This window comes from Mandrillus leucophaeus, unplaced genomic scaffold (genome assembly GCF_000951045.1).
Source record: "Mandrillus leucophaeus isolate KB7577 unplaced genomic scaffold, Mleu.le_1.0 Scaffold489, whole genome shotgun sequence".
In the NCBI taxonomy this organism is placed as follows: Eukaryota; Metazoa; Chordata; class Mammalia; order Primates; family Cercopithecidae; genus Mandrillus; species Mandrillus leucophaeus.
In genome coordinates this window covers 1,411,001-1,438,383 of record NW_012105242.1, presented here as the reverse complement: position 1 = coordinate 1,438,383, position 27,383 = coordinate 1,411,001, and the positions used below count along the sequence as shown (strand labels likewise).

At 42.9% G+C, this 27,383-nt stretch overlaps 1 protein-coding gene across 4 annotated transcripts in view; it reads left to right on the top strand.

Annotated features, from left to right (window-relative positions):
* The window catches only part of STAU1 (staufen double-stranded RNA binding protein 1), a 90,289-nt gene that overhangs the window by 32,181 nt on the left and 30,725 nt on the right, over positions 1-27,383 (top strand). For 2 of the 4 annotated variants that reach the window (XM_011995404.1, XM_011995405.1), the window contains exons 3-5: positions 2,633-2,921; positions 14,990-15,128; positions 16,951-17,116. In XM_011995404.1, the coding sequence (XP_011850794.1) occupies positions 2,717-2,921; positions 14,990-15,128; positions 16,951-17,116 (510 nt within the window). In that variant the 5' untranslated portion in view covers positions 2,633-2,716. Of the gene's footprint in view, positions 1-2,632; positions 2,922-9,767; positions 9,772-14,989; positions 15,129-16,950; positions 17,117-27,383 lie in introns of all 4 variants that reach the window. The other 2 variants (XM_011995407.1, XM_011995406.1) reach the window with 1 other exon arrangement.

Genomic DNA, 27,383 nt, shown 5'->3' with positions numbered 1-27,383 from the left:
AAAAAAAAACACACAAAAAAATAGGACTATAAGCTACTTGTTCCATTAGTAAGATTGTATTTTGTGGGTTAGTATATGTGTGCTTGAAACAGTATCCCTGGCCCCTCTATCCACTAGATGTCAGTAGATCCCCCATTCTGCACACTGGTTGTGACAACCAAAAAATGTCTCCAGACGTTGACAGATGTCTCCTGGGGGAACAAAATTGCCCGGTCTTGAGAATCACTGCCTTAGATGCTCTGTTCAGGCTTAAATAAGACACATAAAAATGTTAAATTAGCAGGTGACTAATAATTTATGAGTATTGTTTGTTGAATTTTCATATTTATCATGTTGGAAATTTGAATTTACCTAGTCTTATTTGGAGAGTTTAACTTTTTTTGTTTTGTTTTGTTTTGAACTACGTGTTTCAACCAACTGTTAGACGTAACTCCTTTAGGTGAATTTAAGGATAACATTTTTGAGGCAGTCTTAATTTAAAAAGCCTGTTCCTTTCTCAGCTTCTAGAAAACTTACATATTTATGACTGACTTGAGCTGAGTGCAGTGCCTCACGCTTGTAATCCCAGGACTTTGGGAGGCCAAGGTGGGCAGATCACCTGAGGTCAGGAGTTTGAGACCAGCCTGGCCAACCTGGTGAAACCCTGTCTCTGCTAAAAATACAAAAACTAGCCAGGCATGGTGGCTCACGCCTGTAATCCTAGCTACTTGGGAGACTGAGGCAGGAGAATTGCTTGAACCCAGGAGGCGGAGGTTGCAGTGAGCCAAGTTTGCACCACTGCACTCCAGCCTGGGCGAAAGAGCTCTGTCTCAAAAAAAAATTAAAAATTTATGACTGACTTGAAATCCTGGCAGTCAGCCTGCTTTAGAGAGCATTAACCAAAAATCCCTTGGTCCACACCCTTTCTAAATTTAGGCATTCATTCAGAGTCTCAAACTCTAAGGGCCACTCAGGACACGATTGAGTTGCTCTTTCTGGGATGGGAGTACATTCTGGAGCAGATACTTTACTCTTAGCTTATTATTTGACCTTGAGACCTGTGGTTGGTGTTGTGAAGTCGTACATATACTACGAGTGACTTTTTTGTTATGAAAAGTGCTCTTCTTAAGACAGTTTACAAAAAGGAAAAGGAGAAGGAGTGAGTGAGTAAATGAAGAGAGGGGAAGAGAGGAGGAAAATAGTTTCTATTTTAGCAGCTGACGGGGGAAAAGTACCCAATGAAATAAGGTCATAGCTGACTTCTGAATGGTTCTGGACTTGTTTCTTGACACTGGTGACTTGTCTTCTAAGACCATTATGTAGATCTTCAGTGGAACTCCTCTGTTATTTTGTTCTGATTCCAAAAGTAAAAAGGAACAACTGCAGTCTTGGGGAATTTTGTTGAATAAGGTAATACTTATGCCTCTGCTATCCAGAGTCACATTTCGACTGAGTTTCTTTTGAGTTTTGCAGTCCTTTTTGTTCTCAGTAAGAGAGAATGTGCCAGGACTCCTCAAGTAGCTTAATTGCTCTGGTCATTCGTCTGTTTCTTGAGGACCAGCTTTAAAAATCATTTTGATACTCAAAAAAAAAATTGAAGTAACAAACTGTTTCTTTATAATAGAACTTCTAGTTAGTTGGTTTGCTGGTGTCTACATTGGTTGGCTATTTCCTGAGAGACCTGTCATTCTGTCTTTGTTGCCACTGGTTATTTTTAAGTACTTTGATCATTAAAAACATTTTCGGCTTTTAAAGGATGGCCATGAAAATGAGCACAACTGTCCTTATTTTTGACTCCTGAAGAAATTTAATGTATTTAGAAGTAATGCCTTCATTATTCTCTTAATTTACAAGATGAGGTAAACAAGCTCCAGTGCTCCCCACCCCACCACCACACCAGTAAAATTGCCAGTCTAAAATCCATTCCTGTCTTCTTCATCTCCGCTTTTGCTTTTAATAGTATAAATTCTCTAGTATGTTCTTCATTACTCACATCACTTCTCAGGATCTGTGAGCCTGGGTAGGGGTGGGATAGTTTTCTTGTTGGGGGTTTGTAATTAAATGAGACCTCAAATAAGCCTTTTAGGAAAACAATACATCTGTCATCACCATAGGGAAAAAGAAACAACAGAAGTGTCCTACCTTCCTTCTGTCAACTTAAAACCCTAAGGTTGCCAGTCTGAGCCTTGGTCCTTAAGAGGAAGCAGTGTTCACATTCACCTGTTCCTGGTATTATAAACCTAGTTTGCTTTCAATTTCTCGTAATTTTGAGACCAGAAAGAAACCTTTACTATGCCCCAATTACTATAGAAACCTCTCCATACTTTTTAATTTGCATTTTTGAATGTAAGCTGTAGTTTGCAATTCTTAATATTCACCAATAAATATTGTACCCTACTGATTCTCTTTGTATAATGAATATGCAGAGCACATGGCTATTGTAAATCATTTAAAAAACACTGTGGGAAAGTCACAAGGCCAAGAAACTTACTGTATACCAAGGAGAAACAAATTTCGAATAAATGAACATAGCTCCATGCTAAATGGAGCTATTTTCATAACTGAGTAGGTGACACCATTTTGACTGAATATTGGCAATTACATATCTCCTCTATAATTTACCTTTTTATTTTCTTTCCCTTACAACTTTTAGGTAGAACTTTAGACTTCATAGCACTGAATTAACCTGCACTGAAAGCTGTTTACCTGCATTTGTTCACTTTTGTTGAAAGTGACCATGTCTCAAGTTCAAGTGCAAGTTCAGAACCCATCTGCTGCTCTCTCAGGGAGCCAAATACTGAACAAGAACCAGTCTCTTCTCTCACAGCCTTTGATGAGTATTCCTTCTACTACTAGCTCTCTGCCCTCTGAAAATGCAGGTAGACCCATTCAAAACTCTGCTTTACCCTCTGCATCTATTACATCCACCAGTGCAGCTGCAGGTAAGCATATGAATCCAAGTGTCTTCTATTTCAAATGTTTTCTTACCCTGTTTTCTGATCTGATAAGTAGGTTGCAGATTTAGGGAGCTCTCACATTTACCTTCAAAAAGTAAAAGAAAATATCACCACCCACACTTCTTTATCCCAGTTATACAACACTGGTTGTGTAGGGGATTGACAGAGGCCTCAGTTGACAGACCATTGTAGGTTGTGAGAAAGAGAATTGAAAGCTGAAAACTACACAGACTATAAAGCCTCCTCTGTTAAAGAGTGGTGGCTGGCAGAAAGAATTGAGCAGTAAATACCACCTTGGATATTCATCGTTGTATGGGATAATTCTGCATTTAAAATTATTTCCCAGAACAAGCCAGGTGCCATGGCTCACGCCTGTAATCCCAGCACTTTGGGAGGCTGAGGCAGTTGGATCATCAGAGGTCAGGAGTTCGAGACCAGCCTGGCCAACATGGTGAAACCCTGCCTCTACAAAAAATACAAAAACTAGCTGGGCTTGGTGATACACACCCGTAATCCCAGCTACTCAGGAGGCTGAGGCAGGAGAACTGCTTGAACCTGGGAGGTGGAGGTTGCAGTGAGCTGAGATTGTGCCGCTGCACTCCAGCCTGGGCAACAGAGGGAGACTCCATCTCAAAAAAAGAAAAAAGTAAAAACTAGGCCCGGCGCAGTGGCTCAAACCTGTAATCCCAGCACTTCAAGAGGCCAAGGCGGGTGGATCACAAGGTCAGGAGTTTGAGACCAGCCTGGCCAATATGGTGAAACTCTGTCTCTACTAAAAATACAAAAAATAGACGGCCGTGGTGGTACGTGCCTGTAGTCCCAGCTATTCAGGAGGGTGATGCAGAAGAATCGCTTGAACCCAGGAGGCAGAGATTGCAGTGAGCCGAGATCATGCCACCGCACTCCATCCTGGGCGACAGGGCAAGAGACTCTGCTTCATAAATAAATAAATAAAATTTTTTTTTTTTTTTTGAGACGGAGTCTCGCTCTGTCGCCCAGGCTGGAGTGCAGTGGCCGCATCTTGGCTCACTGCAAGCGCCGCCTCCCGGGTTTACGCCATTCTCCTGCCTCAGCCTCCCGAGTAGCTGGGACTACAGGCACCCGCCACCTCGTCTGGCTAGTTTTTGGTATTTTTTAGTAGAGACGGGGTTTCACCGTGTTAGCCAGGATGGTCTCGATCTCCTGACCTCGTGATCCGCCCGTCTTGGCCTCCCAAAGTGCTGGGATTACAGGCTTGAGTCACCGCACCCGGCCAAATAAATTTCTAACAACTGACGAAGAGCTCTTGTATCTGCATAAGCCTTCTTTTTGAGTGTCTGTAAGATTTTATCCCAAGCAAGGGGGCAGCCAGATTTACTAGAAAGCAAAAAAGTACATTGACATTTATTTATTTTTATTTCTGTTTTGAACAAGTAAGGTTAAGTTTGGAAGGTTCCAGAAGTAGTTCAGAAATCATAATGAGGACCAATTAGAAATGGAATAAAGAAGCAGAGTTTTTTTCTCTTCTTTCCTTTCCTTTCTTTCCTTTCGTTTGTTTCACAGGGTCTCTACTCTATTGCCTAGGCTGGAGTACAGTAGTGTGATTATGGTTCACTGCAGCTTCAACCTCCTGGGCTCAAGTGGGTCCTCCTGCCTCAGCCTCCTGAATTGCTGGATTATAGGTGTGAGCTACAATGTCCAAATTTATTTTCTTGTTAAAATTTTCTGCGTCATGGCCAGGCATGGTGGTTCACACCTGTAATCCCAGCACTTTGGGAGGCCGAGGCGGGAGATTGCTTGAGCCCAGGAGTTGGAGACCAGCCTGGGCAACATGGTGAAACCCCATCTATACAAAAAAATACAAAAATTGTCTGAGCGTGCTCATGCATGCCTGTGGTCCCAGCTACTCCAGGGGCTGAGGCAGGAGGGTCACTTGAGCCCAGGAGGTCGAGGCTGCCATGAGCTGTAATTATACGACTCTACTCCATCCAGCCTGGGAGACAGAGCGAGACCCTGTCTCAAAAAAAAAATAAAAAAATAAAAAATTCTCCTTCTTGGCTGGCCACGGTGGTTTACACCTGTAATTTCAGTGTTTTGGTATGCTTATTTATTTATGAGATAGAGTCTCGCTTTGTTGCTTAGGCTGGAGCGCAATGGTGTGATCTCGGCTCACTACAACCTCTGACTCCTGGATTCAAGCAATTCTCCTGCCTCAGCCGTCCTGAGTAGCTGGGATTACAGGTGCCTGCCACTACACTCGGCTGTTTCGTATTTTTAGTAGAGACGAGGTTTCGCTGTGTTGCCCAGGCTCGTCTCCAACTCCTGACCTCAAGTGATCAGCTTGCCTTGGCCTCCTAGATTGCTAGAATTACAGGTGTGAGTCATTGTGCCAGACTGGGAGGCCAATTTAAAAATTAGCTGGGCTTGGTGGTGTGCACCTGTAGTCCCAGCTACTTGGGAGGCTGAGGCAGGAGGATTGCTTGAGCCCAGAAGTTCAAGGCTGCAGTGAACTGTGATAGTGCTGTCTTACTCCAGCTGGGCAGCAGACTACGACTGACTCAAAACAAAGTTTAGAAGCATTCAAATCTGATTATTAGGAAAATGAACTAAAGGTACTTTACTGTACACAGGGGCTCATGCCCATAATCCCAGCACTTTAGGAGGCTGAGGCAGGTGGATCGCCTGAGGTCTGGAGTTTGAGACCAGCCTGGCCAACGTGGTGAAACCATGTCTCTACTAAAAATACAAAAATTAGCCAGGTGTAGTGGTGTGCGCCTGTATTCCCAGCTAATTGGGAGGGTGAGGCAGGAGAATCACTTGAACTTGGGAGTCAGAGGCTGCAGCGAGCGGAGATCACGTGACTGCACTCCAGCCTGGGCAACAGTGAGATTCCATCTCAAAAAAAAAAAAAAAGATTTAAAACCTTTGAAAAATACCTAAACATATTATAGACAAGAAACTGAGGCTAAAGAAAGAAAACTTAAAACCAATATTCTTATGAATAGGAGACAGGGTCTGACCAAAAAAAAAAAAAAAAAAAAAAGAATCTATCAAAAAAAAAAAAAAAAAGAGGTAGAAAGGGAGGGGGGGATAATAAATAAAAACAATATTCTGCCTCCCAACACCCTCCCTGCAACATGGCAAGACCAGTGAAATAAATGGAGTGTCAGTGTTGGGTTTTTTTTTTTTTTGAGATGGAGTCTCGCTCTGTCACCATCCTGGAGTGCAGTGGAACCATCTTGGCTCACTGCAACTTCCTTCTCCTGGGTTCGAGTGATTCCTGCTTCAGCCTCCCTAGTAGCTGGGGCTATAAGCACATGCCACCGTGCCTGGCTAATTTTTGTATTTTTAGTAGAGACGGGGTTTCACCATGTTGGCCAGGATGGTCTCGATCTCTTGACCTCGTGATCCACCCGCCTCGGCCTCCCAAAGTGCTGAGATTACAGGCATTAGCTACCACACCCAGCCTAGTGTGGGTATTTCTATACCAGCGTCACCTTATAACAGAGTCTTTTCTTCCCCTTCCTTATGCCTATTTCCTTTCAATTTCCTCCTTTGTCTTCTCATTTCCTTTACTTTATGAATCTGTTCTTAGAGCGTTTGCTTCTCCCACTCGGCTGCATGGTATCTTCCACGCCACCCCCACGGTTCCTTGGACTGGTTCACCAGATAACATTCTTGATTTTTCATAGTCCTGTAGAGATGTTGTTTTCCCCATATTTGTCATGTGAGACTCTCTGAAAAGGAAAAGGCACAGACTGTTTCAGTCCTCTGGGATTTATTGCTTTTTCTTCTAATGAGTTCTGGTGTCCAAATCCTATTGACTTTGTAAAACTCCTGCCCACCAACATCATTTTATTTTACTTATATAATTGTTAGAAATAGATAAGGTCTGAGGATGGCAGCCTTTGGAGAAAAGACTAGAGGATGCCCGGGAATGAGAGTTTCACTGTATGAAAGATGACAACCGTTGTTTGAGAGATGGTAGTGGTATGTTGAGTTTAGCGAAATAATGGGCAGCTGGCAACTGTGATAAACAGCTGGCAACTGTTTCAGAAACCAGTCTGTGCTCAGAAGACCTTGTATTCCAGTTGGTTTTAATAGCAGTGCTTCATCTGATTTCAAATCTTGCTTGCCCATTATGGGTTAGTTATTCCCCTGACTTCACTCTTTTGAAGACACACCCTCTCCTAGATTACCTGGCTTCCACTGGTTCAGAAAAGACCCTAGTTGTGTCTTCTCTGGGAACGTACTCCTGGAATGATTTGCAGTTTTGTATCATGGCTGCCTACATTTGTAGGCCTTCTGTTTGTTTTTCCTCTATTTTCATATCCCTAGGAGAATAGTAGTCTTACATACTGCTAGTTGACTTCAGTGCTCTTACGTTATTTTTCACTTCCTTCTCGTCTGGCAAACCTCATAGAAAAAAATCCCAGCTGTGTCTTGTGAATGAGTGAGTTTGTTTCAGCAAGATCCAGTTTGAGTATAAGCTTTTGTGTGAGCAAGGTCCAGCTCACCACTGTAAGGTAAATATTATCCATACTGCTAGTGCATTTATAACCCACCTGGAATGTTTTCTGTTTTTTTTATACTCCTGAAAGTGGTGCTGTGATTCAAAATATGTATTTTCAAACTGATGAGGTTGTCTTAAACAAAAACTATAATACTTAGACAAGATTATAGATTTTTGAAGTTTCTTCTTTTTTCATCCTTGCCAATGGGTCAAAGAAAATCTGTGCTTCTTTTTGGAATATTTGGGTTTTATTTTATTTTTTTTTTAGAGTCTTCCTTTGCCGCCTAGGCTGGAGTACAATGTGGTGTGATCATGTCTCACTGCATCCTCGACCTCCCAGGCTTAAGCAATCCTCCCACCTTGGCCTCCTGAGTAGCTGGGGCATGCCACCATGCCCAGCTAGTTTTTTTTTAATTCTTTGTGGCGGTGAAGTCTCACTGTGTTGCCCAGGCTTGTTTTGAATTGCTGGACTCAAAACAATCCACCTGCCTTGGCCTCCCCAAATGCTGGGATTACAGGTGTTAGCCACCCCGCCTGGCCATATTTTGCTTTTAAAACTCCAGATACTGTGTGGTTGTTTGGGATTCTGAACAGAGACAGTTCTCAAGCACCTGTGATTGATTGCCCGTAAGTTTTCCAGCTCTGGGCCACCTCTTGTCTGCTGCTTACTTCTGGCTCCTCTCCTGCTTGTTTGCACAAGAACCTTAGGGTAGGGAGAAGAGGTGATGGGAAATCAGTTTTTTCACTTGTTAGCAATCCAGGCAAAAGGTTTGAAGATGCAATTGCCTGGCTAATTTTGCATTGTAGTAGAGACGGGGTTTCACCATGTAGTCTCAAAGTGAGTATTTTGTATTGTCTCCGGTTTCAGTTATCCTTGTCATTCCCCTTATGTTAGAGAATGAAAGTCTGACTATAATTTTAAAATTGCTAATCATTATTCAAGAATTCAGTCTTTTTAGAACATGTGGAAAAAAGGAAAAAGAATTCAGTCTTTGAAACTTGTTTGTTATCTGTATTAACAGCATATCTGTAGTTATCTTTTTTCCCAACCATCTAAGGACACAGAGATACGGAGTTGTCTTTTGCAGTTGTAGCATAAGATGATATAGTATGAGAGATAAGGAATTAACGCTGTTTCTGATCATAACCTTGCAGCAAAGATAATTTAATTAAGGATGAGCTGTTTATCTCATTATGCCTCATTTTCCTTCACATGCAAACCTCAAGCCTTGAATAAATCAAGTGTTTCTTTTCATTTGACTGAAAGTAGCATCAGGCACAAACATGAATAGTCACCATAGCATAACACGGTTGAGTTGCCTTTGAAGTCAGACAGATCTGGGTTTGAATCTCAGCGTGTTACTAGCTGTGTGATCTTGTGCAAGTTACTACTTTGTTGTTGTTTCCTCATCTGTAAAATAGGGATAATAATACCCACCAAATAGATTTATTGTGAGAATTAAATGAGAGCATGTATGTTAACGTGTGGAGTACAATGCCTGCCACCTAGTAAATGCTTGAGAAATGGTAGCTGTAATTCTGGCTACTTGGGTAGCTGAGGCAGGATTAAGCATTTAAGAGAAACGAATATTTCCCACTCACACAAAACTAGCTTAAAAATGTTGTTTTAAAGCATAATTCTATTTGAAATGTGTCTTTATAGACACTTTTAGGCAATTAGGGGCTGGGAGTAGTGGCTCATGTCTGTATTCACAGCAGTTTGGAAGGCCAAGGCCAGCAGATCACTTGAGGTCAGGAGTTTGAGACCAGACTGGCCAACATGGTGAAACCTCGTATCTACCAAGAAATACAAACATTAGCTGGATGTGGTGGTGCACGCCTGTAGTCCCAGCTACTCAGGAGGCTGAGGCAGGAGAATCACCTGAGCCTGGGAGGCGGGGGCTGTAATGAGCTGAGATGGCACCACTGCATTCCAGTCTGGGTGACAGAGTGAGACCCATTATCAAAAAATCAATTAATTAAAATAGAAATAGAAGGCCGTAAGTAATTTTTCTGTAACTGTTGTATTTACAGGATTTTTTTGCAGACCTTAACTTTGGGATTCCCTTTATTAACTTTTTATTATATTTTGGCTTACGCACTTTCTCACTTTAACTTTTAATAATTTAGGTAGTTTGGCTGTGTGTTCATCTCTAACTGCATATTTTTTTACCCACAAGTTGTTCAAAGAGGAGAAGTTGTTCTCTTGGGTGATTTAGATTATTTGAAAAATCAAGAAATGTGGTGTACTTTTAGTTCTGTCAAAACCAAGATTCTAACCTCGCTACCAACAGCATGCAGCAGAGTGGCAGCTAGCGCTGGATGGGGAAGTCCTAGAGAAAGGCAAGACTGTTCATGAGAATAACTGTGTGTGTGTGTGTGTGTGTGTGTGTGTTTTTTTAATCTTTTTCTCCTTCAGCATTTATCCATGAGACAGTCACCAAGATGACCCAGGGGTTGTACCGCGTTGCAGGCTTCTCCCGTTTGACCTTCCTGCCTGCCAGGGTTTTGAGGTCATACTGTTATTTGTTCTTAAATGAGTAGCCCGGTGAACTGCAGAATATATAAAGGAGATCCCTGATGTCCTGATGTGTCAAGTGTCAAGGGCAGGGGGGGAGTAAAGGATTATTTATTTATTTATTTATTTATTTTTGAGATGGAGTCTCGTTCTGTGGCCCAGGCTGGAGTGTAGTGGCGTGACCTGCTGGGATTACAGGCACGAGCCACTGCACCTGGCTTTCTTTTTTTTTTTTGGGATGGAGTCTCACTCTGTTGCCCATACTGGAGTGCACTGGCGCAATCTTGCTCACTGCAACCTCTGCCTCCTGGGTTCAAGTGATTGTCCTGCCTCAGCTACCCAAGTAGCGGGAATTACAGGCGCGTGCCACCACACCTGGCTAATTTTTGCATTTTTAGTAGAGATGGGGTTTCACCATTTAGGCCAGGCTGGTCTCGAACTCCTGACCTCAAGTGATCTGCCTGACTTGGCCTCCCAGAGTGCTAGGATTACAGGCGTGAGCCACTGCACCTGGCCAATGAAGGATTCTTTATGTTTTTTTCCTTTAGTGGAAGCTGTGCACTGAGGGAATCCTAAAAGTAAGACCTACAAGAAAAATCAGCTATGAAGGCAAGTTGCCCCACCCCTTAAGGCACCAAACTTAAATGACCTAGACATACTGAAATCCAGATTTCCCTTGTAAATTGTTTGTAAGTGAGATAAAGTGATATTCAGCGATAACATCAGAAAAGTAAAAGCTTCAATTAATTTTTTTTTTTTTTTTTGAGATGGAGTCTTACTCTGTCACCCAGGCTTGAGTGCTGTAGCGTGTTCTCAGCTCACTGCAACCTCCACCTCCAGGGTTCAAATGATTCTCTTGCCTCAGCCTCCTGAGTACCTGGGATTACAGACATGTGCTACTACACCTGGCTAATTTTTGTATTTTTAGTAGAGGCAGGGTTTCACCATGTTGGCCAGGCGAGTCTCGAACTCCTGACCTCAGGTTATCGGCCCGCCTCGGCCTCCCAACGTGCTAGGATTACAGGTGTGAGCCACCACGCCGGGCCGCTTCAGTTGATTTGATAAATTCCGAAGTAACGAATCTCAAATCTTTGGGGTGCATCAGAATTACCTTGGGGACTTGTTAAAAATACAAATGCTCATTCCTTAAATCCTATCACTTTGGAAGGCTGAAGCAAGAGGATCACTGGAGCCCAGGAGTTTAAGACCAGCCTAGGCAACATAGGGAGACGCTGTCTCTACGAAAAAAAAAAAAAAAAATCGCCTGAAATCCCAGCACTTTGGAAGGCTGAAGCAAGAGGATCACTGGAGCCCAGGAGTTTAAGACCAGCCTAGGCAACATAGGGAGACGCTGCCTCTGCAAAAATTAAAAAATTAACCAGGTATGGTCTGGGCACGGTGGCTCACGCCTGTAATCCCAGCACTTTGAGAGTCCGAGGCGGGCAGATCACAAGGTCAAGAGACGGAGACCATCCTGGCCAATATGGTGAAACCCCGTCTCTACTAAAAATTCAAAACTTAGCTGGACGTGGTGGTGCATGCCTGTAGTCCCAGCTACTCAGGAGGTTGAGGCAGGAGAATTGCTTGAACCTGGGAGGCAGAGGTTGCAGTAAGCTGAGATCATGCCACTACACTCCAGCCTGGCGACAGAGCAAGACTCTTGTCTTTAAAAAAAAAAAAGCCAGGTATGGTGGTGTGTGCCTGTAGTCCCAGCTACTCTGGAGGCTGCAGTGAGCTATGATTGTGCCACTGAGCTCCAGCCTGGACAGCAGAGTATGACCCCATCTCAAAAATTGAAAAAAAGGGTGGTTATGCTTTCAGACAAGAGCCCACAAACACACTGCAGCATCAAAACATTGTCTTAATTTGTGTGAAGTACTACTATGTGTTTAAATCAAGTTTACAAAATCTCTTTCATGAGAAGTAATTGGAAGAGAATTTTGAGGCTGGACATGGTGGGTCATGCCTGTAATCCCAGCACTTTGGGAGATTGAGGCAGGTGGATCACTTGAGGTCAGGAGTTTGAGACCAGCCTGGCCAACATGGTGAAACCCCGTCTCTACTAAAAGTACAAAAATTAGCCGGGCATGGTAGCAGGTGCCTGTAATCCCAACTACTTGGGAGACTGAGGCAGGAGAATTTCTTGAACCCAGGAGGTGGAGGTTGCATTGAGCCGAGATCACACCACTGCACTCCAACCTGGGGACAGAGTGAGACTGTGTCTCTAAAAACAAAAAAGAATTTCAGTGCATACACAACACAATCTCTTTTTTTTTGGTTTATAAAAACGACAAAAAAGGATAAGAAGGGGATAACAGGATGAATTATCAAGATAAGACCAGGCCTCTTAAACCATGACCATAGAAAGTGTTCAAGGTTCAAGTGACATACTGCAGTCAATGTCAGGTTTCACGAATTGAGAGCTCACACTTTTCATTTCTAGGAATTTACAGTACTGCTGACACTTGGAGATCAGCACCGGTGAGCTGAGTGAACTGGTATTAAAAAGGTCAAACACACAGTTGCTGCTAAAGCTTTGGAGGGAACAAAATTTCCTAAGCCCACAGTCTGTCCTTTGGTAGCGAAGGAAGGAATCCAGGTCTTATGCATGGGCCAAACAGGTACCTTTCAAAAGTGTATCTAGAGGTACTACCATTTAATATGTATACGAATGGTTTCTTAACAAACTTGTTGATTTTGAAAGCACAGATTCTACACAACCAGTGACAAATGCTTATTTTTTGGGAATCCTTAACCTCATTGTAAAGCAGTGGTTTCCAATCTGTGATGCCTCAACGCCTGACAGTCTGGAAAGGCAGTCGTAGGAAGGATGGCAGGTGACCAGATAATTTCAAAGATTTCCGAAAAATTTAATGAAAATATATTTTTGATAAGATTGTATAGATTAGCAATAATATAAATTTTATCTAGAGTCACATCAAGTCAGTGTGGTAATATCGATTGTAATTTTGTTGGTCAGAAGTGCTTATTGTCAGTTGTATGTCTCTTAATTAAAAAGAATGAGAAAATGTAAATATTACTTAAATACAAGCCAGCAGGTAGTATCTCCTCAAACAAGGGACCCATGCAAGGGGAGTATGCTAATCAAGAAGGTGTGGCTGGTGAAGGGTTGGGGATCAGTGACCTGGAGGCTGTGTCATTAATGGCTGTTTTAGCAGAGACCCCCTCAGATGCATGAAGTCATCCCAGATCTTGGTATGTAGGAAGGAATCTGGGAAGTTATCAGTCACATCTTTCTTGTTACTTTTGATTTCTTTGCAGTATACTTTCTTCATGGTTATTCTCTATTGCAGACAAATTCTGTGGATCAGAACTGCTCTTAAAATGATTCAGACTGTACTTAAAATGCAATTATATGAATTCTGTAAAAAATATAATTCTAATGCAAGAAAGAGAGAGATCTGTAATTCATGTGGCCCTCTGTGCAAACCCCAATGTTATTCTTATAGAGTTGATTCATGCATTAAATTTAGTTGAACCAATTATAGTACAGAATAAGGTCTTTTTTATTTCTCTGTATATACACCCTAAAGAGGCATTTTAAAGTGGATTTTTGTGTGCATTTAGATTTTGCCATTTCTAGTGTTCTGTTTTTGATATGAAAGTGTTGTTTTTAAGTATGATTGTGCACTGACACTAATCTTTCCAGGCTGGTTTTCTTTTTAAATGGTTTTTAAAAGTTTATGGATTGGATGAACTGAGAGAAAGAAAAATTGGAAAATGAATGGCATGTATCTTCTGAAGTTGATACATTTTGAGATAACTTGTTGTATATGAAAATGGAACTCATTTTCCTAGCAAGTATTACCACAGGTCAAATTCCATTAGAAATATCAAGAATGGAAATATCTGAATATTTTGTGGGCCTTGTGTAACTTCTCCAAAAAGAATTGGGTTGCGGCCGCCTCAGTGATTTTTCACCTTTCCTTGAGTTGCACATCGTGTTGTGTTGTAGCTCTTTAAGTGTGCTTTGTGTTCTTTGAACTCCTCTGGGGCAGGAATTGTTTTTTTTTTTTTTTTAAAGACAGAGTTTCACTCTTGTTGCCCGATGTGGAGTGCAGTGAGGCAATCTTGGCTCACTGCAACCTCCGCTTCCTGGGTTCAAGTGATTCTCCTGCTTCAGCCTCCCAAGTAGCTGGGATTACAAGTGCGTGCCACCATGCCTGGCAAATTTTTTGTATTTTTAGTAGAAATGAGGTTTCACCATGTTAGCCAGGCTGGTCTTGAACTCCTGACCTCAGGTGATCTGCCCGCCTCAGCCTTCCAAAGTGCTGGGATTACAGGCGTGAGCCACTCTCACTGCAAGGTCTGCCTCCTGAGGCCATTCTCCTGCCTCAGTCTCCTGAGTAGCTGGGACTACAGGTGCCCACCACCACGCCCGACTAATTTTTTGTATTTTTTAGTAGAGACGGAGTTTCACCATCTTAACCAGGATGGTCTCGATATCCTGACCTCGTGATCCGCCTGCCTCGGCCTCCCAAAGTGCTGGGATTACAGGCGTGACCCACCATGCCTGGCCAGGAATTGTATTTCTTAAGCTTAGCACAGTGCTTTGCATACAGTTAGTAACGTAATAAATGCATCATTCAATAGTGTGTACAGATATACTTCTGAGTGCAAGCCAATAATCCTGTAAATCAGTACAACCAAGGTTATATTGATTAAATATTCTCAAACACTAAAATAATATGGACATTTACATGGGATTTTTTAATCGTGAAATTTGATGTGTTTTGGAACTTATTTCTGACAGCTGTACCATATAGCTTTCACTGATAATGTCTTGGGTTAAATTGTGGCTCCTCTGATAACCCTCAGAGTAGATTTTGTGCTGTTGACTGTATATAAATATCGAGAAATCACAGCATATTCTTGGATTTCCTTGTCTGATGCCTAGCAGTGACCCAGGTCCTTTTATGTATCATGAATCCGATTAGCAGAAAGCATGCTATTAGATTTTATTTTAGTGAGTATCGTTCTCATATCAGAACAAAACAGTTATTTGTCGATTCTTTCTTGTAGAAAGCGTAACTCCTACTGTAGAACTAAATGCACTGTGCATGAAACTTGGAAAAAAACCAATGTATAAGCCTGTTGACCCTTACTCTCGGATGCAGTCCACCTATAACTACAACATGAGAGGAGGTGCTTATCCCCCGAGGTATGTGTGAGTTTTTTTTTTTCCCTCCATAAAATACAGGTGAAAATGTGTCTGATATTTTACATAAACTAGTACCTCTAGATTGTGGAGGGAGTAATGATTTGGTTTGGGCCTGCCAAATGTTGAAGTCGGTCTTAATTACTCTTGTGCCTTGTGCCCCTCCCCTGCCTTTTTTTTTTTTTTTTTTGAGACAGAGTCTTGCTGTGTTGCCCAGGCTGAAGTGCAGTGGCGCTGTCTCGGCTCACTGCATCCTCTGCCTCCTGGATTCAAGTGATTTCTCCCTGTCTAAGCCTCCTGAGTAGCTGGGATTGCAGGCGCCTGCCACCATGCCCGGCTAAGTTTTTTTTGTATTTTTTAGTACAGACGGGGTTCTGCGATGTTCGCCAGGCTGGTCTTGAACTCCTGACCTCAGACGATCTGCCCACTTTGGCCTCCCAAAGTGAGTCCCAAACTCGCAGAGCACCCGGCCGCCCCTCTTTTTTTTTTTTTTTAAATTCATTGAGACAGTGTCTCCCTGTGTTGCCCCAACTGGTCTTGAACTCCTGGGCTCAAGGAGTCCTCCTGCCTCAGCCTGCCACAGTGCTAGGATTAAAGGCATGAGCCATTACACCCGGCCCTTTGTGCTTCTTTACTGCTCTTGGAAAGGGCCTGAGCATATTTCTCACTGGCAGTGTGGCTTGTGCCCTCTAGCAGCCTGGCTAAAGATCACCCTTGTAACTGCTTTGTGTAACTGAATCTTATTCAAACATGATTCCCATAGCATCATGATTCCTGCAAGACAGTGATTCCCAGCATTTGTAGATTACCTGATAATTGGGTACTTTTTGACTTTTGAACTTGTGCGCTTTGTAAATAGCTTTGCTGCAGTAAAATATTAATTGAAACCTGAAAATGCCATGGATTAAAAAATCTTTTGCCGGCAGTAGTAAGACATTAGTGGAGGCCGAGCGCGGTGGCTCATGCCTGTAATCCCAGCTCTTTGGGAGGCTGAGGTGGGCGGATCACGAGGTCAGGAGTTTGAGACCAGTCTGGCCAACACAGTGAAACCCTGTCTCTACTAAAAATATGAAAATTAGCTGGGCCTGGTAGTGGGCACCTGTAATCGCAGCTACTTGGGAGGCTGAGGCAGGAGAATCACTTGAATCCAAGAGGCAGAGATTGCAGTGAGCTGAGATCACGCCACTGCACTCCAGCCTGGGCAACGAGAGAAACTCCATCTCAAAAAAAAAAAAAAAAATTAGTGGATAGGTGATGAACAAAATGGAATTCTTCATTTCCCTGCTCTCTGTTGGGGGATAAAGCCATTTTAAAAATACAAGCTATGAAATGGATAAGAAACTGGGTTCTGCTAGGGAAATGAATGAGAAACTGGGTTCTGCTAGGTAGGCTACAGCTTGTTGGGATTTCTTGAAATGAGGGTCCTTTCTAAAAGACTTGTGCGTTAAAATTCCCAGCCTTCTATTGGAGACATGCAAATTTAAAGCTAAGATTTGAGAAGGCAGAGCAAACCAAGTGTCTGTCTCCACCAAAGCCTAATTCGTTTTAGATTTTGTCAGTGCAGGTTAGCATGATAAACTCATAATTTCTAAGCCATTGTGTTTCCTGAGATGTAAGTTTGGATTGCTAAAAACTCTTTTCTTATACTGTGTAGCAATTCTAATCCAGTTTAAGCTTTTATGAAATCTCTGGATATATTGATGAAGAGTGATTAGCATCAAACACTAATGTGAGTAGGATCGTGATGAAGGAACATTTGCCAGAGAGTGTATAGGTGACTTATCAACTTGAGACTGTAATTTGCCTAACCTCCTTTTATTTCTAGGTACTTTTACCCATTTCCAGTTCCACCTTTACTTTATCAAGTGGAACTTTCTGTGGGAGGACAGCAATTTAATGGGAAAGGAAAGACAAGACAGGCTGCGAAACATGATGCTGCTGCCAAAGCATTGAGGATCCTGCAGAATGAGCCCCCACCGGAGAGGCTGGAGGTAAGGAGCGGAGCCCAGGCTCCCTGACGCTTCGACAGGGTGGGAGGGTAGTGGGGAGATGTCACTGCACGTTATCTTTTCTAAGAAGGCATGTTGACAGCTGTCCATAATTTTTATTTGAATGCCTCCAAGATTTTATGCTCTGTAGCTTTCTTGCTTTTTACCCCTTTTTTCGTTTTAAAATTTCTTAACAAGAAAGTCAGTTGCCTTCTTTTTCAGTCTATGGCATGGTTTTGAGTGACATGGTGTGAACACGTTAGAAAGTTTGCGATTCAATTGAGTTGTGAAGAACATGTACGGATGAAGTCTTCAGTACTGAAGATTTTGCTTGTGATATATGGGACCAGGTTAGAGAATTTTCTGAAGCTGTTTTTGACCAGCCACTCTTGATTATATAGAAGCGCCTGTTATCTATTGCCTCATAACAAACCGTCACAGAATTTAGTGATGCTTTAAACATCTCCAGGCATTTATTTTGCTCATAAGTCTGCAACTGAGGCCAGGCTTGGCAAGGGTAGCTTGTCTTCATTCTACACAGCTTTGGTTGAGGTGACTCTGCAGGGGGCTGGAAGATCTGCTTTTAAGATGGCTCACTTGTGTGGCTGGTAAGTTGGTGCTTGCTGTCAGCTAGGAGCTCAGCTGGGTCTCTGGCCCCAGGACCTCAGTTCATCCCTGGGTGACCTATGGAAGGATTGCTTACACTTCCTCATGGTATGGTGGCTGGTTGCCCAGAGTAAGCATCCTAGAAGATGGGAAATGGAAGCAGCTGCCAGTTTCTTAAGGCTTAGGCTCAGAAATCACAGCATCGTGTCTGCCATGTTCTACAGGTCAAGCAGGCACAGAGCCCAGATTCAAAGGAAGGAGATATAAAATGTCACTTAAAAAAAAAAAATTGAGGTGGCCAGGCACAGTGGCTCACGCCCGTAGTCCCACCACTTTGGGAGGCCAAGGCGGGCAGATCATGAGGTCAGGAGATTGAGACCATCCTGGCTAAGACGGTGAAACCCTGTCTCTACTAAAAATACAAAAAATTCGCCGGGCGTGGTGGTGGGAGCCTGTAGTCCCAGCTATTCGAGAGGCGTAGGCAGGAGAATGATGTAAACTCAGAAGGCAGAGCTTGCAGTGAGCCGAGATTGTGCCACTGCACTCCAGCCTTGGGGACAGAGTGAGACTGTGTCTCAGAAAAAAAAAAAAATTGAAGGTAAAAATTATATAACCTAAATTGACTAGTGTAAGTGTACAATTCAGTAGATTTTAGTACATTCACAATATGGAGAATCCCATTTCCAGATGATGAAGGGATTGTCAAAGAATTAGGGACCATGCTTTAAAACCACCATGGTAGGAAAAGGATTATTAACATTTTTGTGACTCAATAGCAATATAATTCTTAGGGAATCAGTAACTCCATGCCACTGAGGGGGTCAAAGCATTAGTGAATATCTTTGGCTAGGCAGAATCTTATCACAGATAGAGTCACAAAGGCCAGAAGAAGCCCAGTGAATTGAAAACATTGAGATTTCATAATTCTGTTTAATCACAGCAGGAAATGCCACCTGAAAATATCTCTGGGTAGCATTTGACTTTTCTTCACCAGGAAACATGTTCACAAAGAACAAGAAGATCCTGCACAGAACAGTGGGCTAAGTATGTGATGAGAGGTGTAGACCCAAGCGGACCTTGGGCAGGGTGCCTGCTGAGGTCTGTTGTATGCAACTGCCACCCAGGGCGACCCAGCTCGGGCTTCATGGCTGGCCGCACAGAAACGATTTGTTTTTCTTTTGTTACACTGCGTTTCCATTTTCCACTGTAATCACCTATTCTAGTAGATGATCTGTTTCCATGGCCCACTAAGGACCAAATCAAAGAAAATGAGGCTGTAGCTAAAAGAGGAGGATTTAGTGAAGTTAAAAGGATGAGCTTTTCAGTGGTGAGATTTGTTAAAACACCAAAAAGGTAGTGTAATTTGAGTTATTTTGGAGGCTCTTCAGCTTTTTACCTGACTGGTGCTAATCTAATTGGAGTCAGATGGAGTAGGTATTTCTAGTACTTCCAGCCAATAGTTGATAAACAATTGCTGGACACTGCTATATGGATTTTGTGCATCACAATCACTTGAGAAGTTAAAAAAAGAAATTCTAGGCCCAACCCCGGGATTCTAATTCAGTAGGTCTAGGGTAAGACCCAGGAATCTGGCTTTTGCTTTTATTGTTCTTGCTGGGTTTTTTTTTTTTTTTTTTTTTGGAGACAGTCTCCCTCTGTCACCACCCAAGCTGGAGTGTAGTGGCATGATCTTGGCTCACTGCAACCTCCACCTCCTGGGTTCAAGCGATTCTTGTGCCTCAGCTTCCCGAGTAGCTGGGACTACAGGTGCTCACCACCACGCCCAGCTAAATTTTGTATGTTTAGTAGAGATGGAGTTTCACTGTACTGCCCAGGCTGGTCTCAAGCTCCTGAGCTCAGGTAATCTGACCACCTTGGCCTTCCAAAGTGCTGGGATTATGGGCATGAGCCACCATACCCAGCCATGTTGTTGTTAGTGAGCTCTTGGAGTGATTCTGAGGTATGGTCAAGGTTGGAGAACCACGGATCTAAGCGCTGTCAGCACTTCCCCAGCAGTTCTTCCCCTTGACTCCTCCATGAGAGTGATGACAGTATTGCTACAAAGGATAAGTGCCTATTGGTATTTCTGAGTCTCCCATCTTCACTCACTAGAGCAGCGTTGGTTGGCACAGTCCTGAGGGCAGCAGTTGTTGTGGACATGTTCTCCTGGGCTGTTTTCTCACTGGGTCCTGTGAAAACTCTGAGGAGCTTTGCTGGGGAAAAAACAACAACAACAGAAAAAACACCTTTTTTCACTGACGTGTATATTTTGAATATGTTACGTCATTTACTTAAAATTCCTTGGAGGACTCAAATTCAGCAGACACGTAAGCACTTTTTAATGGCTGCAAAGTGTTCCACTAAGTGAATACACTGCTTTGTTTTCCAGCAGGGACTTGATTATTTAGGTTGTTTGTAGTTTTCCCTCTTATGAAATGGGTCGGGAAGAACATTGTTGCAGTAAAGTCTTTGTCCACAGTCCTGGAAGTAGAATTGCTGAACCAGCGGGTATGCACAGTGGTACATATGGCCGAGTTCTCCACAGGAAGAGGGTGCCATTTTACAACCTGCTGACAGGCCATAAGCAACCTGTCTGTCCACAGCCTGCCAGCATTGGAAATGATAATTTTAAACAAATTGTCAGGTTAGCTGTGGCAAATTTGTGGAGCATGTGATTGTGTGGTGGATCAATGCATCTTCTCTAGAAGATAGGCAGTAAAGCCAGCACTTGCTGTCTACAGGACAGGTATAGTCTGGGCCCTCTATGCCAGGCGCTGCGCTAGACCCTGAGTTGAAAACAGCCAGTGCCGTCCCTTTTCCTGTGAACTTGGTCAAATGGAGCTGCCACACATTAACATCAATATCAGCAAAAAGTGCAGTTAGTACAAGGATGGAAAAGTGACAAGGATTAGAAGAACGTAAAGTATTTCATTTAGGTTGGAGTAATGGTGGTGAGTTCAGAGCAGTCTTTTCAGAGGAAGAGACATTTCGGCTGAGACTAAAGATCAGCAAAGAGCAGGGACAGTGTATGCCCAAAGAGGGAGCAGCAGCTGCGAGGCCCCAAGTTAAGAAAGTGCATGGATTATTTGTTTATTTAATCTAAGGTTTGTGCTAATGAAGGATGAGTTTTACTCAGTGTCCGAGCTATTAGGAGCAGTATGGTCATAGCTACAGTATCTGTAATAGAGAAAAACAGGAGCTAGCTTAAATGTCCATTACTAGGGAAGTGGTTAAAAAAATGGCTATGTTTATCCCATGAGTACGAGTGTGGTATCTCGTATACACAGGCATGAAAGGGGATGAAGTTGCAGAGCTGTTACTGTGTGTACAGTGTGATCCTGTTGGTGTTTCAGTAAACAGCAGAGCCAGCTGTAAGTGTGTGTATGTATTTTTGTTTGTTTCTTTTCTTTTGTTTTGGAGACAGGGTCTCACTCTGTTGCCCAGGTTGGAGCACAGAGGCCCAGCATGCAGGCTCACTGCAGCTTTGACCTCCCTGGGCTCAGGTGATCCTCCCATCTCAGCCTCCTGAGTAGCTGGGACTATTGATTCATGCCACCACGCCCTGCTAATTTTTGTATTTTTTTTGTAGAGATGGGGTTTCGCCATGTTGCCCTGGCTGGTCTTAAACTCCTAGGCTTAAATGATCTGCCCACCTTGGCCTCCCAAAATACCAGGATTACAGGCATGAGCCACTGTAAACAGCCTGAAGTTTTTAAAATACTTTTTTATACTTTTGTAAAAATGAATAAATGCAGCTCTTTCTGGTTTTGAGTCCTTATCTTCACTTGGGACAGGTGCATACTTAAGTATCCTTAAGTATATACTTAAGCATTTAATTTATTTATTTTCTTGAGATGGGGCCTCACTCTGTCACTTGGGCTAGAGTGCAGTGGTGTGATTTTGGCTCACTGCAACCTCCACCTCCTGGACTCAAGCAGTCCTTCCACCTCAGCCTCCCAAGTAGCTGGGACCACAGGTGCATGCCACCACACCTGTCTAATTTTTGTATTTTTGGTAAAGATGAGATTTCACCATGTTTCCCAGGCTGGTGTTGAACTCCTGAGCTCAAGTGACCACCTACCTGCCTTGGCCTCCCAAAATGCTGGGATTACTGGCATGAGCAATAGCCCCTGGCCTAAAATTGGAGACTTTAACCCCTCTTGTTTCCTCAGTGTTCATTGGACCTAGTTTTCTTTTTATTCTTTTTTTTTCTAACAGAGATGGGTCTCACTATTGTTGCCCAGGCTAGAGTGCAGTGGCTATACACAGACATGATCATAGTACCCTGTGGCCTTGAAGTCCTGGCTTCAGGTGATCCTTTTGCCTCTTGATTATCTGGGACTACAGGCATGCTTGTGCCTGGCTCAGGTTTTCTTTCTTTTTTTGAGATGGAGTCTTGCTCTATTGCCCGGCTGGAGTGCAGTGACGCGATCTCAGCTCACTACAACCTCTGACTCCCTGATTCAAGCTATTCTCCTGCCATAGCCTCCGGAGTAGCTGGGATTACAGGCATGTGCCACCACGCCCAGCTAATTTTGTGTTTTTAGTAGAGACAGAGTTTCACCATGTTGGCCAGGATGATCTCAAATCTCCTGACCTCGTGATCCACCTGCCTCGGCCTCCCAAAGTGCTGGGATTACAGGCGTGAGCCACCACACTTGGCCTCTTTTTTTTTTTTTTTTTTTTTTTGAGACGGAGTCTAGCTCTGTCGCCCAGGCTGGAGTGCAGTGGCCAGATCTCAGCTCACTGCAAACTCCGCCTCCCGGGTTTACGCCATTCTCCTGCCTCAGCCTCCCAAGTAGCTGGGACTACAGGTGCCTGCCACCTCGCCCGGCTAGTTTTTTGTATTTTTAGTAGAGACAGGGTTTCACCATGTTGGCCAGGCTGGTCTCAAACTCCTGACCTCATGATCCACCCGCCTTGGCCTCCTAAAGTGCTGGGATTACAGGCATGAGCCACCGCGCCCAGCCAGATTTTTGTTTTTGAAGCTGCTTTTTTAAGCTCTTTAAGGAATGATATTACATGAGTTGTATTCTTTTTTAGAGGTATTATAAAGAACTGAGAGAAAGTATATATATTTTTTAAATAGTGCAAAACTCATTCTTTCTTACAGTTATCATAGGGGCCTTTTGGACCTTTTTATAAATCTTTACATGATGGGATCTTAGGGATCTTAATTTTCCTGCGTTTTGAACATTTTGCTATTTGTTATTCCACGTAATTATTTCAATACTATTCATCATCTACTCCCAAATATACCAGATGAGATGAAAATCATAAGAAAATGGAAGAATGATAAAGCCTCTGGGGTGGATATATAATAGTGAAATAATTGTCATGATGACACCATCTTTTTTTATTCTTATGGCCTTGCCTAGTCTATTGCATTATCTTTGAAGAAGTTAAAAAAAGAAGACTGGAGACACCATCTTTTGAGTCTCCTTTTTGCTTTCATTGAACCCAAGTGAGAATCCAGACTTTTTCTGTTTTTCATCTGTAATGTGAAGGAGAAGAGAACTGACAGTGGAAGACATTTCTGATGATTAACAAATCAGAAGATGAACACAAAAAGACAGATAGATGGCAGCACTCCAGACGTTAATGATGATGGTGAGATTGTCTAAGCAAAATCTCAGACTGTGAGTCTTCAGATGCTAGCATAGATAAATTTTCCCATACTCACGAATCAGCTAGTGATTATTTCTCTGATGTATGGAAAGGAAATGTGGTATTCTCATCTAGTCATTCAACAGAAAGGACTTCATCATGCAACATTTTTCAACAAGAACCTGCCCCATCCTGTTTGCATTAAAAAAAAAAAATACGCGTGACAACATTCTTTTATGTTTGGCCGCCAACATTTATTTCTTACCACTTATTGTTAACAAAATAAGTGAACAAATGCACAAGGAGGTGTGTGTCCAAAGGTGATTGGAAGAAAGTAGATATAAAAATGACAAAAGTCACTGGATTGATCCTTCCGTTGGTGTTTATAAATCCAAAAATGAAAGCATTTTGCACTTACAGAGCAAAGAAATGGCTGCTTTCTCTTCAATAGAATTATGAGTCTGTTTCAAAAGGAGTATGTTTTGACAGTGCCAGTACATGAAGAATCTGAGGTCCTGATAAGTTAGAACCGGTTGGAGATGGACTTGGAATCTGACATCGCTGCAGGTGGGCTGTGCCCCAGGTGCAGGTGCAGGTGCAGCAGGCAATGAGCAGTTAGTTGCATATAGAGGGCCTTGCTTTTTTTGGGGGTATATATGCCTTCCAAATTAGAAACATTGGGATAAGAAGCTGGGTTTGCTGTGTTTAAGTTCTTGTTAAAATGTCTGATAAAATGGCTTTTGTCATCCTTTTATTTGGTAAATTATTTGTAAAATGGCTTTAGATATAGAAAAATAAAAGAGTGTTGGAGCCATTATTAAATGGTGATGGCTGATTTTCCTAGCATACTGTGAGGGTTAAGTATGGTTCAGAGCATTTCTTTTCTGTTGTTTTGTTTTGAAATAGGGTCTTCCTCTGTCACCCTAGCTGGAGTGCAATGGCACAATTGCGGCTCACTGCAGCCTTGACCTCTTGGCCTCAAGTCATCTTCCCATCTCAGCCTCCCTCGTAGCTGGGACTACAGCCGTGCACCACCACACCTGGCTAATTTTTGTATTTTTTGTGGAGATGCGGGTTTTGCCATGTTGCCCAGACTGGTTTTGAACTCCTGGGCTCAAGTGATCCGCCCACCGTGGCCTCTCAAAGTGCAGAGATTATAGGGATGAGCTATCACACCTGGCCTCTTTCTTAATGTTGCCTGGATTTTATTGCTGAACTAGACATATGGAATCAGTGTTAACAGTAATTCCTGTGTTGTGAAGACAAGACTGGGTGCTCACTAAACCTTCCTCATTTTACTGGGTGGGAATGATTTTTGTGGATTAGTTTTGAACCATTTGCTGCCTCCCTACTTGGAACATTTTCTCAGTCTGGATAATAGGAAATTTTTAATGAGCCGGGCGTGGCGGCTCATTCCTATAATTCAACACTTTGGGAGGCCGAGGTGGGAGGATCACTTGAGCCCGGGAGTTTGAGACCAGCCTGGACAAGATGGAGAGACTTCATCTCTACCAAAAATACTTGGAAAAAAAAAATGGTGGCAAGTACCTGTAGTCTCAGCTACTGTGGAGGCTGAGGCAGGAGAATTGCTTGAGCCTGGGAGATCAAGGCTACAGTGAACTCTGATTATGCCATTGCACTGCAGCCGGGGCAGCAGAGCTGAGGCCCTGTCTCAAAAAACAAACAAAAACTATGTAAAAGAGCAATATAATTTCATTTTCAAATATATGGTTTTTGCATTTTTATTTTACTGGCTGCTTTGTTCCTAATGATACTCCTCTGGAAGCAATGGCTTAGAGCAGTGAATCGCAACTCCAGTCACCTGGGGACTTATTTAAAAAATAAACAAATACTATAAATAAAACTGCTATCCAGGCCATGCCCTCAAAAATTTGAGTTCAGTTGTCTGGAGCAGGCTCCAGTATCTGAACTTGTGAAGCTCCCAAGTGATTGTAGTGCTGCTCTGGTTGAGAACCACTGGCTTAGGGTGTGGAACTGAGCAGTAGACCCATAGTTTTCTATCAGTCGTATGTGGAACCTTGATACATGTATATAAAATAGAAAAGGAGCATTTCATTAATATAAATTGTTACTAAAAAAATTTTTTTTTGGCTGGACGCGGTGGCTCACGCCTGTAATCCCAGCACTTTGGGAGGCCGAGGCGGGTGGATCACCTGAGGTCAGGAGTTTGAGACCAGCCTGGCCAATGTGATGAAACCCCATCTCTACTGAAAATATAAAAAATTAGCCAGGCATGGTGGCATGTGCCTGTAGTCCCAGCTCCTTAGGAGGCTGAGGCAGGAGAATCAGTGGAACCCAGGAGATGGAGGTTGCAGTGAGCCGAGATCATACCACTGCACTCCAGTCTGGGCAACAGAACGAGACTTCATCTCAACAACAACAAAAATAAATATTTGTTGTTGTTGTTGTTGTTGAGATAAGGTCTTATTATGTTGCCCAGGCTGGTCTCAAATTCCTGGGTTCAAGTGACCCTCCTGCCTTGGCCTCCCACAGTGCTGGGATTACAGTCATTAGTGTAAACTTATAAGTTTGGATTTATAATAATGATAAAGGCAATTTCTGAGAATGAGGTATGTGAGTTTTCAAAACACAAAAATATATTCATTTAAAAACACGGCTGGGAAAGATGCAGTCTCACTTTAAGATAGTGATTAACTGCCCTGGGAATGATAGTGAGATGGACTTCATTGCCTTTTTTTTTTTTTTTTTTTTGAGACGGAGTCTCGCTCTGTCGCTCAGGCTGGAGTGCAGTGGCACGATCTCGGCTCACTTCAGGCTCCGCCTCCCGGGCTCACGCCATTCTCCTGCCTCAGCCTCCAGAGTAGCTGGGACCACAGGCGCCCGCCGCCATGCCTGGATAATTTTTTGTATTTTTAGTGGAAATGGGGTTTCACCGCATTAGCCAGGATGGTTTCGATCTCCTGACCTTGTGATCCGCCCGCCTTGACCTCCCAGAGTGGTGGGATTACAGGTGTGATGAACCACCACGCCCGCGTCCAGCCATTGCCTCTTTTTTTGAGACAGGAGTCTTGCCCGGCTGCTTTTTGTATTTTTAGTAGAGACGGGGTTTCGTCATGTTGGCCAGGCTGGTCTTGAACTCCTGACCTCAAGTGATCCGCCTGCCTCAGCCTCCCAGAGTGCTGGGATTACAGGCGTGAGCCACCTTGCCTGGCCTGTTGCCTTATTTTTTAAGAGGTGGAGTCTTGCTTTGCCACCCAGGCTGGAGTGCAGTGACACGATCATAGCTCACTGCAGCCTTAAACTCCTGGGCAATCAATCAAGTGATCTTTTTGCCTCAGCCACCCCAGTAGCTGGTACTATAGGCACACTCCACTGTACCTGGGTAATTTTAAAATTTTTTTGTAGAGATTAAGGTCTCACTTTGTTGCTTAGGCTGATCTTGAACTCCTGGCTTCAGACAAACCACCCATCTCAGCCTCCAAAAGTGTTGGTACTACAGGCGTTGAGCCACCGTGCATGGCTTATTGTTTTTCTTAAAACAGAAAAAAACAGTCTGATGTCAGTAGCACCTAACTGTTGACATTGGTTAAATCCAGGAAATTGCCTGTTACGTTATTATCTGTACTTTTCTGTATGTTTGAAATAGGTTATAAATAAAAATAAAAGTTAAACCTAATTGGGCTGATAGAATGAGCAGAACATTGAAAATTGGGGCATGTACATGGTGTTCAGAGTCTTATGACAGTCTGAGCACCTAGTTTATTTCCAAATTGTGTTCTGGCTGCACATAAGGAGAGCATTCCCATTGGCACAGTTCTTAGCATGTGGACCTTTTTTTTTTTTAAACAGACCATTTATTTAAAAAAAACTCTGGATGCTCTTTAAGGAAACAGCTTTCAAGCTTTATTCTGTTGTGCACAAAAATGAGTTAATCTGGGGTTAGCACAAATACTGTGTTTTTCTAGTATCTTAATATTTGGTGTGAAACAGTTTTGTTGCTGCTTTTTAAAAAATTCAAGCAAAATATACATCTAAAAGTATTAAACTTCTTTTTTTTTTTTTTTTTTTTTTTTTT